At 46.0% G+C, this 20,723-nt stretch overlaps 1 protein-coding gene across 1 annotated transcript in view; it reads left to right on the top strand.

Moving 5' to 3' along the window:
- LOC307047234 (uncharacterized protein) overlaps window positions 1-20,723 on the top strand; it is a 323,132-nt gene that overhangs the window by 160,347 nt on the left and 142,062 nt on the right. The window contains exon 2 of the mRNA XM_079694083.1: window positions 20,617-20,657. Coding sequence (XP_079550209.1) covers window positions 20,617-20,657 — 41 coding nt within the window. The remainder of the gene's footprint in view (window positions 1-20,616; window positions 20,658-20,723) is intronic.

Genomic DNA, 20,723 nt, shown 5'->3' with positions numbered 1-20,723 from the left:
TGATGCGTGCACATTTCCAAATAGTCGGCAACTCACAGGTGGACAAAGACAGGTTGAACAAATCAGCAAGTGGGTACATGAGAATATGGGACGCCAATTTTATGAAACTGTTTTCTATACCATCGAGTCCTGCACTGCCATCCACTTTTAATTCTGTGATAGCATTATGAACTTCGTGTTGTAGAATCTTCTTAAAAGAAAAATAACTTTTGCAGTATGAGTTACTATTAGAAATACCAGTCGTCAAATAGGAGTCAGATAGTAGTGTGGAACATACATTGGCGAAATGCTGATTAAATATTTGGGCAATGGATAATGGGCCATGAATTATTGTATCAGCAGTTCTTATTTTATTAATAGAATGTTTACCTGATTTATTTAAAATAGATTTAATTTTAGTCCAAAATTGCTTGGGATTCTTAAAGTCCGATGTGAGAGATTCTTTATAGTGGTTTGATTTAGCATTTCGATTTTTGGTTTTACTCAGATTTCGAAGGTGCCTGTATACTTCCCAATCGGCTATAGTTCTTGAATGACGATATATTGACCATGCTTTATCCCTTAACCTAAAGCAGTGGTTCTCAAACTTTTTCTGTCCTTCCCCACTTTGAACAGGTGGGCCTTTTCAAGCCCCACTTGTTCCTCATTGCTCCAATAAAATGGTAGGCCAAGCTTAAAATTGTCAAATGTATCGTTCTATAACAGGGATCTCCAACCTTTTTTAGGATGAGAGCTACTTTCAAAAAAATAAAACAAGTCATGAGCTACTTTTACTCCTCTTTTTTGTTTTTTTGCAGTGTATATATTTAGCACATTTTAACATTATTATATGCTACCTTTAACCTTTGTGTGCTGTTTGGGTCTGTGGGACCCGTTTTCAGTGTTTACTAAAATAAAATGTATGCAATTTAATTATTTTAACCTGCTTTATTTGGTGGTGGACGTCACATCCTCTAGTCTAGGGTCCGGGGGCATGCACCCCCAGGAAGATGTTTTTTAAATGTTGAAGTTAAATGCATCAATCTGGTGCACTTTGAGCTAGGGCTGCTCAATTAATCGTATTTTAATCGCAATTACGATTTTGGCTTGTAATGATTATGAAAATAACATAATCGAAATAAAACGATTTTATTTTATTCAGTTGAATTATACTTAAAGTTCAGGGTAATCAACTGTTGAAAACATACTTTTCAAATTATTTTCTTCAATAAATTGATCTTTTCAGAGTAAATGGTTAATCGTTTTTAATAATCGTGATATCAATTTTTGACCCAAATAATCGAGATTATGATTTTTGCCATAATTGAGCAGCCCTACTTTGAGCCCAACATGAATTCATGGATACAGCTCTCAACACTCAGATGAAAGGGAGCTGTATACTTTTCAATAATCCAAACATCTTTAGAATATGATCACAACAAATCATTTAAACTTGTTTATTCTTATCTTATGTTACCTAGTTAGCATTTTTTCTTTTTATTTATGCATAATTGACTAATCCCTCCCCTTTTAAACTTTTTACTGTCCTATAGTGCACATTGGAATGATTTCTTACTTTATTTTGTACAACTTTATTAAATAGATAAAGGTGTGCTCTCTTTCTTGCTCTCTCGCTCTCGCTCCACATTGCTATTCTTCCCGACTGCAACGCTGTTGTGTGTGTCACATGTGTGTATGAGAGATTTTTACCAGAGCCTGTTTCTGAGGGCCAAAGATATTCTACAAAATAATATTTAAAAACATTAAAACTGATTATATTTTTCTTTATATATATTTTTTTAAATAGGTTTTTAGTAGTATTTGTCATTAGTTTTACCAAAAATAACTTGATTAAATTGTATTTAAAATAATGAATGAATTCACAGAGGGCCAGCTATAGTAACTGAACGAGAGAGTAATGTCAAATGACAGTACAATTGACCAATCATATCTTCCCTCTAAATGGGTGGGCTTTATTATCGCGGACTTTATGACAAGTTCCGCCCACTGTGAAACGTTTCTTGTTTCCATAGCAACAACAACTGTCAACAGCGCAAACTCGCCTTCAAAATAAAAGCATGCCAAATTACACTTAAGACATACAACTGAGGGGCATGACGGAGTAGAGACGTGCGTAGTTCTGCTCCCGCAAACTTTTGTGCTGTAACTTTTCTGAAGCCCATAACTTTTCTTTAACTTACATTCAAGTGAACATTAATATTATTCCGCTCACAACGCCACCATAGTATGCCGTCCAAATTGGCGAAAAGCAACAAAAAAGAAAAAACCGCCGGGACCGATAGCCCCGAGCTAGCTAGCAACGATCTCAACATGGCGGACATGGCTAGCCTCCTTGAAGACCACCGTAGAGCTCTCTCTGCCGACTTTAAGTCTGCCATCTCAACTCTTGAAGCCAAACTAGACCGAATCCAAGCGACTGTGTCAGACCACGGGCAGACAATTGCTTCGCTCGAGTCCAATGCTAACTTGCAGGACGAACGCATGTTAGCCCTGGAGGCTACTTGTGCTACACTAACGGACAGCAATGCTAAAGTGGTGGCCAAGGTCACTGATCTCGAGTCCCGCAGCCGGCGCAACAATATAAGAATTGTCGGTTTGCCAGAATCCATTGAGGGCCCTCATCCCTCGACATTCTTCCCGAAGCTGCTGATGGAGGTCCTTGGTGAGGGCGTCCTTGATTCGCCGCCGGAGTGCGACAGGGCCCACCGCTCACTCACCGACAAGCCCAAGCCGGGACAGAGGCCACGGCCGGTCATCATCCGCGTCCACAGGTACCAGCAGAAGGAGAATATTATCCGTGAGGCCCGGGCCAGGAGAGGCAAGCTACAATACCAAGGTACGCCCATCGCCATCTACGAGGACTACGCACCCGAAGTGATGGAACAGCGCTACAAATACCGAGAGGTGATGGCGGAGCTTTACAACCTAGGGCTCAAGCCAGCCCTGCTGTTCCCTGCGAGGCTTTCCATCGTATCGAAGGAGGGAGGTAAGAAGAGATTCTCCTCGGTGGCAGAGGCTAAATGCTACATAGCATCCATTCGTCCTGACGCTGAATCAGTCTCACGCGTCTGATGGGAGGTTTAGTAAGAGACTATTATTACTTTTTTTTGTATTCTGCTTTCATGGACACTTTTTGTACATGCACTTTGGCCGCTCTGGTATTTGCACTGATAGTTTGAGCCTAGTGCTGATATTGCAATGAACATGAATGTACCTGCTACTGTTTACACTACATGGGACCCAGGTACTTGGACTGTTCTGAATGCTGTTTGAACTGATTCCTTCTATGGGTTTTAACCCTTAAAGTGCAATTCTATTTTGTTTTACTTGATCTCTGGGCCTTATTTTATTTATGTATGTTACTTGAGATCTATGTCAGTGCCTTATTGCCCCCTGCTATGCTTATATTGGTAGGCTGTTTACCTATCTATGGATGTTAGTATAATTGCTATTTTATGCATATATATATATACACTTGAGTTTTTTGTTTTTTTGTTTGTTCACTTGATACTCTTCCGTGTTACAATGGGCTTCCCGCTTTTAGTATAGGGAACGGGACCCCGGAAGATAAGTTCTGCTGTTGAGCTTTGAGCTATAGCGCTCAGTCAGGGTTTGTATTTGCGATGCTCCGGGTATGGTCAAATTTGGGTTTATGGGTTGTGTTTTGTTTATGGTTTGTCTATTTTTGCATTCGCTTGTTTTTTTTGTACTGTTTTTTCCCCTTCCCCGGTCTTCTTCTTCCCCCCCACCACTCCTCTCCCCTCAGTCCTCGGGAAGCACAACGTTTTCAGACCACCTTCATTAGACTCCCCATATGACTAACAGTATGACGACTGCTGGCAGAAGTGTGCGCCTGATCTCCTGGAACACCAGAGGAATGAACAAAGCTATTAAAATTGGTAAGGTCTTGACTCGATTGCAACATCTTAAAGGGGACATTATATTTTTACAAGAAACACACCTTAAAACGTCTGACACCCTTCGCATCAAGCGGGCGTGGATGGGCCATTACTTCCACTCAAGATTTTCTAGTAAAGCCAGAGGTGCTGCCATTATTATTCACAAGAGTGTGATGTTCGTACCAACAAATACTATTCTCGACAATAATGGCCGCTACGTCATAGTTTCAGGTGTCTTGCAGGGCATGCCTGTAATTTTGGTTTCTGTTTACGCACCCAACTGGGATGATGACCAATTCTTTATGAACCTTTTTGCTAAAATCCCGAACGCAGACAATCACCGCATAATCGTGGTTGGAGATTTTAACTTGATTCAAGATGTGCATCTCGACAGGTCATCCCTTAAACTTGGCACTCTCTCAAAATCCGCCAATGTAGTCTCAAATTATGCAGCACAATTAGGAATCTCAGACCCTTGGAGATTTAAAAACCCTCAAAGTAAAGCTTTCTCTTTTTTCTCACACGTCCACCACACATTCTCGCGAATAGATTTTTTTCTGCTTGATGACAGCTTGCTACACCTTGCCAGCGCGTGTCAATACCATCCTATAGCCACCTCAGATCACGCCCCTGTATCAATTGACATCCACTTCCCTCTTAGTGTTACTCCCGCTAAGTTGTGGAGGTTCAGTTCCCACCTGCTGTCAGATGACAAGTTTAAGGACTTTGTTAACTCTCAGATTCGTTTATATATCGAAATTAATGACACTGCTGACGTAAGTTGTGGAACAGTGTGGGAGGCTCTCAAAGCCTATGTTCGTGGGCAGGTTATATCTTATATTTCCAAACTAAGAAAGGATGAAAGGGTTCGGCTGTCTGCAATTTTGGAAGAACTTCTCCGAATTGATGAAACGTATTCCTTCTCCCCCTCACCAACCTTATATAAAGAACGCATATTATTACATTTGGAACATGACCTTTTAATGACGAGCGTAGTGGAGAGACAACTGAGGCAAACTAAGCAGCGCTTTTTTGAACAGGGGGACAAGGCTGGGAGGCTTCTGGCTCAACAGGCTCGGGCAGTTAACGCTTCCAGATTAATCCCCAAAGTAAAGTCGCCCGAATGCAATTTAGTCTCTGACCCGATTGAAATAAACAAGTCTTTCTTTGAATTTTATAATAATTTGTACACTTCTGAATGCCCCACAATTGGCACAATAAACCCAAATCCTCTTGACTCCTTAACTTTCCCCCAAATTGACGTAGTTAACGCAGGCGGAATGGGGGACCCCATTTCCACTTTAGAGATACAGGAAGCCATCAAATCTATGCAAAATGGGAAATCCCCTGGTCCGGACGGCTTCACAGTCGAATTCTACAAGGCATATTCGTCTCTTTTGGCCCCAATTCTAGCAAGGATGTATAATGATTCCCTTAAAGAAGGCAGATTACCTCAAACCCTGTCCATGGCATCCATCTCTCTACTATTGAAGAAGGATAAAGATCCTACTCTCTGTGGCAGCTACAGATCAATTCCTCTCCTAAATGTTGATTGTAAAATACTGGCTAAGATGTTGTCCCTCCGCCTCCAACTCGTGATACCTTCTATAGTTCCGCTTGACCAAACAGGCTTTATGATAGGGAGACACTCTTTCTTCAACACCAGGAGGCTACTTAATGTTATTTTCTCGCCCCCGTCCAATGTCCCCGAAGTCATAGTTTCACTCGATGCGGAAAAAGCTTTTGATAGGGTGGAGTGGAGCTACTTGTTCTTCATTTTAGAAAAATGTGGCTTTGACTCAAAATTTATTTCTCGGATTAAGCTTTTATATGCCTCACCTTCTGCATCGGTAAACACAAATGGCATTCAATCGTCTGCTTTCCCTCTCCAACGTGGGACACGCCAGGGCTGCCCGCTTTCTCCCATATTGTTTAATTTAGCCATCGAGCCTCTAGCTATATGGCTCAGAGGCCATAATGGGTTTGAGGGCATCACTCGTCATGGTATAGTTCACAAACTTTCCCTTTACGCGGATGACCTTCTCCTATACGTCTCCAATCCTGTGTCCTCTCTCCCTCCTATATTGTCAATCCTTGAGCAGTTTGGTCGTTTATCAGGCTACAAATTAAATCTCCAAAAGAGCGAACTATTTTTTGTAAACCAACTGGCGAAGACACTCCCCCCAACCGCTTTTCCCTTTAATATTGCATCAGATGGCTTCAGATACTTGGGGGTGTCCATCACCAGCTCCTTTAAAGATCTGTTTCCCAAAAATGTTCAACCACTCTTAGCTAAATGCAAATCGGATCTATCTAGGTGGTCTTCCCTTCCCTTATCCCTTGTTGGCCGTGTCAATCTTATTAAAATTGTAATTCTGCCGAAATTCTTATATCTCTTCCAGCATATCCCAATTTACATCAATAAATCTTTTTTCACCAGTCTTGACAGTCAACTAAATGCGTTCATTTGGGATAATAAACCCGCCCGTCTTAAAAAATCAATTCTTCAGCTCCCCAAGTCGGAGGGTGGCTTGGCACTCCCGAACTTCCGTCACTACTACTGGGCCTCTAATATTAACCGACTCCTTTACTGGATTGGCCCCAAGACTCCTAACTCCAACCCACCATGGGTTCACATGGAGATCTCCTCCTCCTCTAGCTCCTTACACTCTGTGATTTGCTCCCAACTTCCCGTAATGACGCACAAAATCTCAGTCAACCCAATTGTTACCAGTACTATTAAGATTCCCCTGAGTCAGGAATTGACCAGTTTCTCACCCTTGATTGTGACCAAAAAAGGCTGGTATCTACTATTTATGGAAAACTTGCCTCCTTTGACCTAGCCTCTACTACATCTGTAAACGAGTCCTGGGAGGGTGAGTTGGGTGTAGACATATCTGACAGTAAGTGGAGGGACATTCTTCGTTTGGTGCAAACCTCATCTATCTGTGCTAGGCACGGTCTAATGCAGTGTAAGGTGCTCCACAGGGCTCACTTTACCAATGCTAAACTAGCCAAAATATTTCCTCTTAGAAGCGATACCTGTAACAGATGCAAGCAATCTCCTGCCAATCACACGCATATGTTTTGGTCATGCCCCAGCCTGAATGCATTCTGGTCTAGTATTTTCAAAACCCTTGAACAGGCCCTTAACACACCTATACCCCTTAACCCTCTAACTGCCTTGTTCGGCATCCCCCCAACACAGAACATGCCCACCACGACCCAGCGGGTCATCGCCTTCACAACCCTGCTGGCCAGGCGTTCCATTCTTCTGAAGTGGAAGCACGTTTCCCCGCCCACACATGACAGGTGGATACAGGAACTATTACAGTGTATTAATCTCGAAAAGATACGATTTTCACTTCAAGGATCCCTGACACTCTTTCATAAGACCTGGACTCCCTTACTACTGCTAATCAATGACCTGACAATCAACCCTGATGCTGATGAGTTGTGAATGAACCCGGTGGGGGGGGGGGTAACTATTTAGTCTTCCTACAGACCATCTTCTCTACGTGTGTACCTAATGTATTGCAACTGTGATGTCTGTCAAAAAGCCAATAAAAAGATTTTGAAAAAAAAAAAAAGACATACAACTGCAACGAAAGTACAAACACAATGTAATATCCTTTTCAATTTCAAAGAACACAAATTGGGTTATTTACAGGTGTTGTTTAGTGTGGTAGAGGGTCGCTTTCATTGATGCGTTTTGCACCCCGGGCGGGCCGTTTTGATATTCCACCAGTGTGAAAAAAAAAAAAAAAAGATTTTTATTTTTTTATTTTTTTTATTTTAAATTTTGTATTTCGCGACCCACCTATCACATCTCGCCCCACACTTTGAGAAACGCTGCCCTAAAGAGACTGATGAGTTCAGAATTGATCCAAGGGAGATGTTGACCTCTGACCTTAACCGTTTTCACAGGTGCATGTTTGTTCATGACATCAGTGAGCTCTTTGTGCAGAAAATCCCAAGCATCTTGTACAAAAGGTATTAGTTGAAATCTGTCCCAATTAAGGACAACAACATCATTAATAAATAAATCAACATTCCATTTTTTATATTGTCTGATTTTGACTAGTTTGAGGTAGTTTAATTAATTTGATTTTCCATACGCAATAAACAATTGAATGATCGCTGAAGCAATCCGACATGACACCAGCTTTTAAGATTATGTCAGGATGTGACACCAGTATCCAGTCAAGCAGAGATTGGGTTCTAAGAGTGATACGAGTTGGCTCATTAATTAGCTGTTTAACATTTAGACTACTGAAAAGTTTTTTCTCTCTATCAGATGATTTATCCAACCAATTTTTGTTGAAATCACCAAGCAAGATTATTTCATTTCCGCAGGAAATGGAGTTGATAGTGTCAATTATATGGTTAAAAGACTCTGCAGGTGAAGAAGGTGGCCTATAGATGCTACCAATAGTTAAGCAATTATTTTCATGAAAAATAATTTTAAGAAAAATGCATTCAAAATGTAGAGGCTCTATAGAAGTACCAATTAGCTCAGTCACAAGGTCAGAGGAGACATAAATAGCCACACCTCCACCCCTGCTGCATCTATCAGATCTGTAAAGCAAATAATTTGTGATTTGTAGTTCACTATCGGAAATGTTACTACTAAGCCAAGTTTCAGAGAGTGTCACGGTTTGTGAAACAAGCAGGACCCAAATGCAGATATAAACTGAACTTCCTTTATTTCAAGGCTATGGGATAAATGTACAATGACACAAACAGAACACTCACCGCAGAACTAGTCAGGGTACAAGACGAACCGACCAAGACAGACAGACAACCCAGAACTTAAATACACACAAGACTCAATCACACAACAAGACACAGGTGAGGAGGGAGGAGAAAACACAGGGGCCCAGGTGAACATAATCAGACAATTAGACACACCAGGGAAACTAATGACAAGAGGAAAACACAGGGGAAAAGGACCCGACAATAAACAGGAGGAAAACATGACATGGAAAACAGCAAAAACACCCAAACCTACAAAACTATAAACGTGACATAACCTGAGAATCGTGACATAACCCCCCCCCCTCAAGGGACGGATTCCAGACGTCCCAAAAAAACTAAAATCCAGCAGGGTGGTTGGAGGGGGTCTGGAGGACGGGTCTCGGGCGGACGGCCCGGGGGCAAGGCAGAGTTCAAAAAAGGGGAATTCGGGCAGACGGCCCGGGGGCAAGGCAGAGTTCAAAAAGGGGAATTCGGGCGGACGGCCCGGGGGCAAGGCAGAGTTCAAAAAGGGGAATTCGGGCGGACGGCCCGGGGGCAAGGCAGAGTCCATGGAGGGAATCTCGGGCGGACGGCCCGGGGGCAAGGCAAAGTCCGAGGAGGGGTGAAGACCAGACACCCCCGGAGGCCGGTCAGGAGCCGGTGTCGGCAAGATCCCCCATGGGAGAGGACACAGGATCGGCAGGACCCCCGGCAGGAGAGCAGTCGGCGGGACCTCCAACGTGGCAAGACATGGAGTTGGCAGGACCCCCGGCAGAAGAGCAGTCTGCGGGACCTCCAACGGCTCAGGACATGGGGTTGGCAGGACCCCCGGCAGAAGAGTAGTCTGCGGGACCTCCAACGGGACACGACATGGAGTTGGCAGGCCCCCCGGCAGAAGAGCAGTCTGCGGGACCTCCAACGGCTCAGGACATGGGGTTGGCAGGACCCCCGGCAGAAGAGTAGTCTGCGGGACCTCCAACGGGACCAGACATGGAGTTGGCAGGACCCCCGGCAGAAGAGTAGTCTGCGGGACCTCCAACGTGACAAGACATGGAGTTGGCAGGACCCCCGGCAGAAGAGTAGTCTGCGGGACCTCCAACGGCACAGGACATGGGGTTGGCAGGACCCCCGGCAGAAGAGTAGTCTGCGGGATCTCCAACGGCACAGGACATGGGGTTGGCAGGACCCTCGGCAGAAGAGCAGTCTGCGGGACCTCCAACGGCTCAGGACATGGGGTTGGCAGGACCCTCGGCAGAAGAGCAGTCTGCGGGACCTCCAACGGCTCAGGACATGGAGTTGGCAGGCCCCCCGGCAGAAGAGTAGTCTGCGGGACCTCCAACGGCTCAGGACATGGGGTTGGCAGGACCCCCGGCAGAAGAGTAGTCTGCGGGACCTCCAACGGGACCAGACATGGAGTTGGCAGGACCCCCGGCAGAAGAGTAGTCTGCGGGACCTCCAACGTGACAAGACATGGAGTTGGCAGGACCCCCGGCAGAAGAGTAGTCTGCGGGACCTCCAACGGCACAGGACATGGGGTTGGCAGGACCCCCGGCAGAAGAGCAGTCTGCGGGACCTCCAACGTGACAAGACATGGAGTTGGCAGGCCCCCTGGCAGAAGAGTAGTCTGCGGGACCTCCAACGGCTCAGGACATGGGGTTGGCAGGACCCCCGGCAGAAGAGTAGTCTGCGGGACCTCCAACGGGACCAGACATGGAGTTGGCAGGACCCCCGGCAGAAGAGTAGTCTGCGGGACCTCCCACGACACTTGAGTGGGTTGGTTCGCCAACAGAACCCGGAGGGCTGGCGTCGGACGGACAGCCAACAGGAGAAGAGGTGCTGGAGTCGGCCGGTATACCGACAAGACACGGGGAGCTGGCGTCGGACGGACAGCCAACCGGAGACGAGGTGCTGGAGTCGGCCGGTATGCTGACAGGACATGGGGAGCTGGCGTCGGACGGACAGCCAACAGGAGACGGGGAGCTGGCGTCGGACGGACAGCCAACAGGAGATGAGGTGCTGGAGTCGGCCGGTACGCCGACAGGACTCGAGGAGCTGGCGTCGGCCGATGAGTCAGCAGGTGACGAGGAGCCGGAGTCGGGACCATGGTTACTGGAGCCGGCACTGAAGCCGGGACCATGGCTGTAAGGTCCGGTTCTGGAGCCGGAAACATGGCTGTAAGGTCCAGTTCTGGAGCCGGAAACATGGCTGTAAGGTCCGGTTCTGGGGGCGGAACCATGGCTCTTGGGGCTTGAGCTGCTAGCTTGGCCTTGCGACTCCTCCTCTTAGCAGCCGCCTGAATACTCCGTGGACCTCCATAAGCCAGACGAGTTCCAGAATATGACTCCTGGACAGGAGCAGGAACTGGGGCAGAAGCACGGGTTGACTTCAGACGGAACCCACCAAGGCGTATGGTGCCAGGTTGGGAATTGGGAGACATGGAGCTAGCATGCCTGGGGCTAGCAGGCCGGGAATCACACACTGAGAGGAAGTCCAAAATCCAGCCAGGTAAGAATTTAACTAAACCTGGTTTCTCCATTGCCCTCTGGTGTGCCTCAGCCCGAACAGCCTCTCGCTGCTGATCCCTGGACGCTCCCAGCCATCAACTAGAGCAGACAGCCAAAGCAACGGTTAACTCCAATATCTCCTGCTCGAAAGGATCTGCTGGGCCCATATTTCAGGTCGGGTTCGTACTGTCACGGTTTGTGAAACAAGCAGGACCCAAATGCAGATATAAACTGAAACTTCCTTTATTTCAAGGCTATGATATCTCAATACAATGACAAACAGAACACTCACCGCAGAACTAGTCAGGGAAGAAGACGAACCGACCAAGACAGACAGACAACCCAGAACTTAAATACACACAAGACTCAATCACACAACAAGACACAGGTGAGGAGGGAGGAGAAAACACAGGGGCCCAGGTGAACATAATCAGACAATTAGACACACCAGGGAAACTAATGACAAGAGGAAAACACAGGGAAAAGGACCAGACAATAACCCAAAGGAAAACATGACATGGAAAACAGCAAAAACACCCAAACATACAAAACTATAAACGTGACATAACATGAGAATCGTGACAACTGGTGAGAAAGGGGTTCGTCATAGCTAAACCTCATCTGAAATCGCCGGCCAAAAATATTGCATAAAATGTTATCAGTAAGGCTGTCCATAAATTTGGCGGCCAATCATATCACAGGTTTCAAGAAGGAGCAGGAGGTCTGATGGTTTTAGCAAGAAGGGCCAGAAAGGGGCCTCCAGGAAAACGGGTCCCGGCAGGCGTTAAAAAGGGGAAGCACACAACCAAGAGAAAATCATTAGGGAAAAAACACCCTCGAAGAAGGAACGCATTTGGGAGAGATATATTTTAGAGTGTTAAATATGGCTCTTTTAAATCACAAATCTGCTGAATGCAGCATGGCAGAGCTGGATTTATTTTCGGCTCCCATGACGCAGCTTTCTATTGATGAAAAACACTACACAGAGGTCCTTTCGTTGTCTGCCATTACAGAAGATGGACCCATTGAATTTTTCATTCCAAGGGATGGGGATAAATATTTTTATGAATGACACCTTGATGCATCTCAGGATCAAAATAACCAACGCCGATGGGACTAAACTGGCAGCTGATGCCCCTGTGGCACTCGTTAATTATCCTCTACAGAGCGATGATTGAAACTCTATTGAATTACTCTAATTCTACTTTAAAAACTCAGTTCACTGCCGGCTTATTTTATAAATCCACCGTGGGAGCTATGGACTCTGTAGTGATCGCCAATGGGCCAAACAAAGGTCTAGTAAAGAGAGCTGTATTCATCGCTGAATTTCGAGAGCTTCATCTGATGGGAGCTCAACACACCGATATATTTTTCAGCGAGAGGCTTCTTCGGAACTCTGTAGATTTGAGTATCAAACTCACCAGATCTAACGATGCCTTTACTCTCATGTGTGCAAATGACTCTACATACCGTCTAAAAATACTGGGGACCTTACCTTTTATCAAGAAAGCCACCATTTCCCCTGCCGTGCGTTTAGGTCATGCTGCGGCTCTGATGAGAGGCAACGCCCTCTACCCTTTATCTCGCGTGAATATCAAAACATACAGCATCCCGGTGAATTCCAGAATATGCAACCAAGAAAATCTCTTTCTGGGTAATATGCCTAAATACATGGTATTGGGTATGGTAAATCACGAAGCGTTCACCGGAAGGAGAACGCTTTCACCTTTTAATTTCCTTCATAATGATATGGAATATCTGGCTTTGTGTCAGGACGGTAGACAAGTACCTGCCAAAGCTTTCCAACCTCAATTTAACCGTGGGTCTTCAGTCAGAGAGTTTTACAACATGTTCACTGCTACAGGGAGACACATGAAAGACTAACCTCTGAGTATTGACCGAGAGGACTTCGAACAAGGATACTCATTATTCGTATTTAATCTCACTGCAGGGGAAGATGCTGACGCATTGTCCCCTATTACAAGCGGTAGTTTAAGACTGGAAATGAGATCCCGAGTACCGCTACCACAGACTACAACTTTAATCGTATATTCTTGTTTTGATTCAATTCTGGAGATTAATTCAAAACGTCAAGTGTTGGTAGATTATTACTAAGAATATATTATAACATGAATAATCATCAATTGGACAGTCTCCTACGTCATATGGTGGGGGACTCTTTTGGTGGTGTGTGGGCGTCAGATCAGCTACCCCAAGTAAAAAAATTATTTAGATACCCTGTATACATGATTGTAAACACCCACCCCTCCCACATGCCCGGAGAACACTGGTTAGCAGTGACTTTAGAAGAAGACGATGTGGGGACTTTTTTAGATTCTTTGGGATTTCCTCCCGATTTTAGTCATTACCCGAAAAGCATCCTACAATTTCTAGAAAAACAATGTAAGACTATTTTACACCACAACCAGCAGCTTCAAAATGTCCTGTCTACAGCCTGTGGTCAGCATTGTGTTTTCTACCCATGTAAAAGAGCGTCGGGGTTGTCTCATGCAAATGTGTTATCTCTGTATCAAGATGATGTGATAAAAAATGATGCTGCTGTAACGAATTTTGTGAAAAAATACCAACGTTGTGAGAGACGTCATGAAGACACTCATTTTAACCACAGTGTTTGTTCTCTACAAATGTTTAAAGATTGTTACAAAATGTAAAAAACATCAATAAAGAGGTCTGGAGCGAAAATTAATTCAGGTGACTCTGTCTTTATTTAAAGGGGGAAATGTAACCATTGAGGGCTCAACTGTCTAACTATCCTTGATCTCTTCTTTGCTACACTCGGAGGAGGGTCTATTTTACTTTCTTCATAGGGAAATTTAACCATCGAGGAGTTAACTGTCTAACTCTCCTTGACCTCTTCTTTACTACAGGAGGAGGAGGAGGGTCTATTTTAATTTCTTATTCTTGATCTTTTCCTCCTCTTCTTCTTCTTTTTTTCTTACGCTCTCCAGCTATTTTACTTTCCTCTTCTTCTTCTTCTTCTTCTTCTTGATCTTTTCCTCCTCTTCTTTTTGTCTTACACTCTCCAGTCTGTTTGTTTGTTTTAAGTCTTTTTATTGGTCAAGTGTTTGAACATTTTCTTTTGTTTTATTAGTTTCTTATACTGAGCGCCAGATAGTGGAATGTTACCCTTTAGAAGATTTAAAGACAGCTCACAGAGTGATTGAAGAAAATCCGTGGAGCAGTTCTTGAGAATATCCTTACGCTTCGAGGACTTGGCGTTACATAAGGCCTTCAGCAAGGACATATTTCTTTTTAAACGAGCAGAAATACTGTTTCAAGTTTTCGATTTTGGTATGTAAACAACTAACCACTGATTAGGTAGTGCTCCCGATCTCTAGATGTCTGGACAGCTGGTGGTCATGTTTACGTTTAAATAACCATGAGGATCCTTGGTGGCATCTTCAAAACTTTGTAGGAAAAATGATTTATTACCAGGGTATATCTTTTTAGCAAATATGTTCATCTGTAATCTGTGTCTGGGTTTTTTAAACAAGACCATGTAATTAGTATTCAAACTAATGGTACAACTATTTTTCCCCTGATGAAAAACATTTTGTGTAAGCATCATAACACTCTCTGAAGAACCAGCACCTTACCGTGGTAGAGAGGTTTGTGTGCCCTGATGAACCTGGGGGCTGTGTTGTCTGGAACTTTGTGTTCCTGGTAGGGTCTCCCATGGCAAATTGGTCTCAGGCAAGGGGCCAGACTAAGATTGGTTCACAAGACCTCATGAAAGACGACACACGAAGTGAGGATACCCGGCCCGGAGGAAGCCCGGGGTCCCCTTCTGGAGCCAGGCCCAGAAGGAGGACTCGTCGGCGAGCGTCTGGTGGCCGGGCTTGCCACGGAGCCCGGCCGGGCACAGCCCGAAAAGGCGACGTGGGCAACACCTCCGCTTCTCCGTCCCGCGGGCCCACCACCTACGGGAAACAGCGATGGGGTCGGGTGCGCTGCCAGAAGGGTGGCAGTGAAGGCAGAGGGTCTCGACGGACCAGACCCGGGCGACAGAAGCTGGCTTTGGGGACGTGGAACGTCACCTCTCTGGGGAGGAAGGAGTCGGAGCTTGTGCGGGAGGTGGAGCGTTACCAGTTGGATCTGGTTGGGCTCACCTCTACGCACAGCGTCGGCTCTGGAACCTTACTTCTGGATAGGGGTTGGACTCTATTCTTCTCCGGAGTTGCTCAAGGTGTGAGGCGCCGGGCGGGTGTGGGGATACTCACAAGTCCCCGGTTGGGTGCTTCATTGTTGGAGTCTACCCCAGTGGACGAGAGGGTTGCCTCCCTACGCCTGCGGGTTATGGGGGGGAAAACTCTGACTGTTGTGTGTGCTTATGCACCCAACAGCAGTTCAGAGTATACGGCCTTCTTGGAGACCCTGGAAAGAGTCCTGTATGGGGCTCCTGAAGGGGACTCTTTAATCTTGCTGGGAGACTTCAACGTACATGTGGGCAATGATGGAGACACTTGGAGGGGAGTGATTGGGAGGAACGGCCCCCCTGATCTGAAACGGAGTGGTGGTTTGTTACTGGACTTCTGTGCTAGTCATAGATTGGCCATAACAAACACCATGTTCGAACATAAGGATGCTCATAAGTGTACGTGGTACCAGAGCACCCTAGGCAGAAGGTCCATGATCGATTTTGTTATCGTATCATCGGATCTGAGGCCGTATGTTTTGGACACTCGGGTAAAGAGAGGGGCGGAGTTGTCAACTGATCACCATCTGGTGGTGAGTTGGGTCGAGTGGCGGGGGAAGCCTCTGGATAGACCTGGTAAGCCCAAACGTGTAGTTCGGGTGAACTGGGAACGTCTGGAGGAGTCCCAAGTTCAGGAGGCCTTCAACTCACACCTCCGGCTGAGCTTTTCGGGCATTCCTGTGGAGGTTGGGGACATTGAACCAGAGTGGTCGGTGGTCAAAGCCTCTATTGCCGAAGCCGCGGCGGGGAGCTGTGGTCTCAAGGTCCTAGGTGCCTCAAGGGGCGGTAACCCTCGAACCTCCTGGTGGACACCGGTGGTCAGGGAAGCCGTCCGACTGAAGAAGGAGGCCTTCAGGGATTCGTTATCCCGGGGGACTCCCGAGGCAGTTGCAAGGTACCGACAGGCCCGAAGGGCAGCAGCCTCAGCCGTGGCTGAGGCAAAGCAGCGGGTGTGGGAGAAGTTCGGAGAAGACATGGAAAAAGACTTTCGGGCGGCACCAAAGTTGTTCTGGAAAACTGTCCGACACTTCAGGAGGGGGAAGCAGGGAACCATCCAAGCTGTGTACAGTAAGGATGGGACGTAGTTGACCTCAACTGATGGAATGTTAGGGCGTTGGAAGGAGCACTTTGAGGAACTCCTGAACCCGACAACTCCGCCCTCTATGTTAGAGGCAGAGCTGGAGTATGACGGGGGATCGACACCAATCTCCCGGGGGGAGGTCACTGAGGTCGTCAAACAACTTCACAGTGGCAAAGCCCCGGGGGTGGATGAGATCCGCCCAGAAATGCTGAAGGCTCTGGGTGTTGAGGGACTGTCATGGTTGACACGTCTCATCAACGTTGCGTGGAAGTCGGAAACAGTACCGAAGGAGTGGCACCCACCGGGGTGGTGGTTCCCCTTTTCAAAAAGGGGGATCAGAGGGTGTGTGCCAATTACAGAGGCATCACACTACTCAGCCTCCCCGGGAAAGTTTACTCTAAGGTACTCGAAAGGAGGGTCAGGCCGATTGTCGAACCTCAGATTGAGGAGGAACAATGCGGATTCCGTCCTGGTCGTGTAACGACGGATCAGCTTTTTACTCTCGCAAGGATCCTGGAGGGGGCCTGGGGGTACGCTCATCCAGTCTACATGTGTTTTGTAGACTTGGAGAAGGCGTATGACCGGGTTCCCAGGGAGTCACTGTGGGAGGTGCTGCGGGAGTATGGGGTGAGGGGGTCTCTACTCAGGGCCATCCAATCCCTGTACTCCCAAAGCGAGAGCTTTGTCCGGGTCCTCGGCAGTAAGTCGGACCCATTTCAGGTGAGGGTTGGCCTCCGCCAGGGCTGCGCTTTGTCAACAATCCTGTTTGTAATATACATGGATCGGATTTCGAGGCGTATTCGTGGGGGAGGGGGTCTGCAGTTCGGTGGACTAAGGATTGCACCACTTCTTTTTGCAGATGATGTGGTTCTGATGGCTTCAGCACTCACTGGATCGGTTCGCAACCGAGTGTGAAGCGGCTGGGATGAGGATCAGCACCTCCAAATCTGAGGCCATGGTTCTCAGCAGGAAACCGATGGACTGTCCACTCCAAGTAGGGAATGAGTCCTTACCCTATTTAGGGGCAATGGATGTCCACTTGCGGGAGACGACAGACAGTGGTGCGGTTAGCCAAAGTGACAATGGATGTCCACTTGCGGGAGACGACAGACAGTGGTGCGGTTAGCCAAAGTGACAGACCTAATGTTAGACCAATTTACAGGCAATGGACGTCCACTCTCGGGAGAGAGACCTCCAGCATGTGTCCCTGACATGGAGACTCTGTTTATTTCACTCATCCAGGACAGAGACCGGGGAAATCTCCTCTCTGTGGCCCCTCCAAGACCCCCAAAGGACGGACCACAGACCTCCAGCATGTGTCCCTGACATGGGCACCTCCATAACCTTGCACACCGTGAGTCCCCGGACTCCCGGACTTAAGCACTCCCCCACGGACTAAACCCAGATGTTCACACCCTACAGAACTCCATGCCCCTGGTTAACCTAAAGGGGGTGGATTTTGCGGTGCTTTACCGTCCGCACATCGGTATCCATATTCGGCCTTATTCACGGCACCACCACCCCTTCTGTGGAGGATATTCTCATGCTCCTGGTAACCCTTTAAATAGTCTGATACTGTCAGGGCTCATCACCGCACTTTACAAGCCATAAATAATGTTTAAATGGTCGGGGAAAGTGTTTTTAAACGTCTGGAAGAGAGTTGTAGCCTGTCATTTTGCAGGATATAATTTAACATGGAACCTCTCCTGGAAATGCGCAGAGTATGTCCATTTCCAGGAGAGGTTCCATGTTAAATTATATCCTGCAAAATGACAGGCTATAAGCCAGGAACAAGTGTTTGAAAGGCGGGGAAAAGTTGTTTAAAATAGTCGGAAAAGTGTTTTTAAACGTCTGGAAGAGAGTTGTTGCCTGTCATTTTGCAGGATATAATTTAACATGGAACCTCTCCTGGAAATGCGCAGAGTATGTCCATTTCCAGGAGAGGTTCCATGTTAAATTATATCCTGCAAAATGACAGGCTATAAGCCAGGAACAAGTGTTTGAAAGGCGGGGAAAAGTTGTTTAAAATAGTCGGAAAAGTGTTTTTAAACGTCTGGAAGAGAGTTGTTGCCTGTCATTTTGCAGGATATAATTTAACATGGAACCTCTCCTGGAAATGCGCAGAGTATGTCCATTTCCAGGAGAGGTTCCATGTTAAATTATATCCTGCAAAATGACAGGCTATAAGCCAGGAACAAGTGTTTGAAAGGCGGGGAAAAGTTGTTTAAAATAGTCGGAAAAGTGTTTTTAAACGTCTGGAAGAGAGTTGTTGCCTGTCATTTTGCAGGATATAATTTAACATGGAACCTCTCCTGGAAATGCGCAGAGTATGTCCATTTCCAGGAGAGGTTCCATGTTAAATTATATCCTGCAAAATGACAGGCTATAAGCCAGGAACAAGTGTTTGAAAGGCGGGGAAAAGTTGTTTAAAATAGTCGGAAAAGTGTTTTTAAACGTCTGGAAGAGAGTTGTTGCCTGTCATTTTGCAGGATATAATTTAACATGGAACCTCTCCTGGAAATGCGCAGAGTATGTCCATTTCCAGGAGAGGTTCCATGTTAAATTATATCCTGCAAAATGACAGGCTATAAGCCAGGAACAAGTGTTTGAAAGGCGGGGAAAAGTTGTTTAAAATAGTCGGAAAAGTGTTTTTAAACGTCTGGAAGAGAGTTGTTGCCTGTCATTTTGCAGGATATAATTTAACATGGAACCTCTCCTGGAAATGCGCAGAGTATGTCCATTTCCAGGAGAGGTTCCATGTTAAATTATATCCTGCAAAATGACAGGCTATAAGCCAGGAACAAGTGTTTGAAAGGCGGGGAAAAGTTGTTTAAAATAGTCTGATACCTCCAGGGCGCATCACCGCATTTTACAAGCCAGGGAAGGTGTCGGAATCCTGGGTAAACATTGTTTAAATAGTCTGACACCTGGCACTGTATTTGCCCCTGGGAGAGGTTCCATGTTAAATTATATCCTGCAAAATGACAGGCTATAAGCCAGGAACAAGTGTTTGAAAGGCGGGGAAAAGTTGTTTAAAATAGTCTGATACCTCCAGGGCGCATCACCGCATTTTACAAGCCAGGGAAGGTGTCGGAATCCTGGGTAAACATTGTTTAAATAGTCTGACACCTGGCACTGTATTTGCCCCTGGGAGAGGTTCCATGTTAAATTATATCCTGCAAAATGACAGGCTATAAGCCAGGAACAAGTGTTTGAAAGGCGGGGAAAAGTTGTTTAAAATAGTCTGATACCTCCAGGGCGCATCACCGCATTTTACAAGCCAGGGAAGGTGTCGGAATCCTGGGTAAACATTGTTTAAATAGTCTGACACCTGGCACTGTATTTGCCCCTGGGAGAGGTTCCATGTTAAATTATATCCTGCAAAATGACAGGCTATAAGCCAGGAACAAGTGTTTGAAAGGCGGGGAAAAGTTGTTTAAAATAGTCTGATACCTCCAGGGCGCATCACCGCATTTTACAAGCCAGGGAAGGTGTCGGAATCCTGGGTAAACATTGTTTAAATAGTCTGACACCTGGCACTGTATTTGCCCCTGGGAAACTTCAAGGTTATATTCATGTTTTATTATTTATTTAATAATCACATGATTTTTACAAAAACAGTATACACAGTATACATATATACAATAATAATAATAATAATAATATAACAATATACATAATAAAAACATGAAAAGTGGTGAAAATGAGAAAATGTATCCGAAAATAGTGCCTCCTAATGCGGGCATGTGGACAGTAGCCACAGACTCACAGGCACACACACACATGCAGAGATCCAGGGGGCGGAGCACATGGCTTTTTTTACCCAGAAATAAGTCTATGAGAGGCGGGGAGACTCAGAGGACAGGCTGCGTCACCTCACTTTGTAACCCAGGAAAAGAGCAGGAATTCTGGCTGCGTGAGTGTTAAAAGTGCATTCATCTGTGTTAATCCGACAGCCGCAGAGGTGCTGACGCAAAGCAGGCGGAACAAATTGATTATTTGAACCAGGAATAAATGTTTGCAAGGCGGGGAAAGTGTTCCTGCAGCCCCTCCATAACGGTAATAATGATTAGAAATGATTTCCAGGGCAGAAAGCGTTTTTTAAATGTGGAAAAAAATATGTTAAACTGTTTAAAAAGCACAAAGTGATTTGAGTGCAGTTCTCATGTGTCCCCACAGGAGGGCGCGTCGTCCCAGGGAGCACAGTGCATGGTGACAAGGTACGATTTATACCCTAAAATAGCATGCTAAGTGTGGGTGGATTAGTTTCAAAGCATGCACACTCT

Source organism: Notothenia rossii, assembly GCF_949606895.1.
Source record: "Notothenia rossii genome assembly, chromosome: 7".
Taxonomy (NCBI): domain Eukaryota; kingdom Metazoa; phylum Chordata; class Actinopteri; order Perciformes; family Nototheniidae; genus Notothenia; species Notothenia rossii.
Note: the sequence above shows the minus strand (reverse complement) of the source record. Positions and strands in the feature narration are given on the sequence as shown.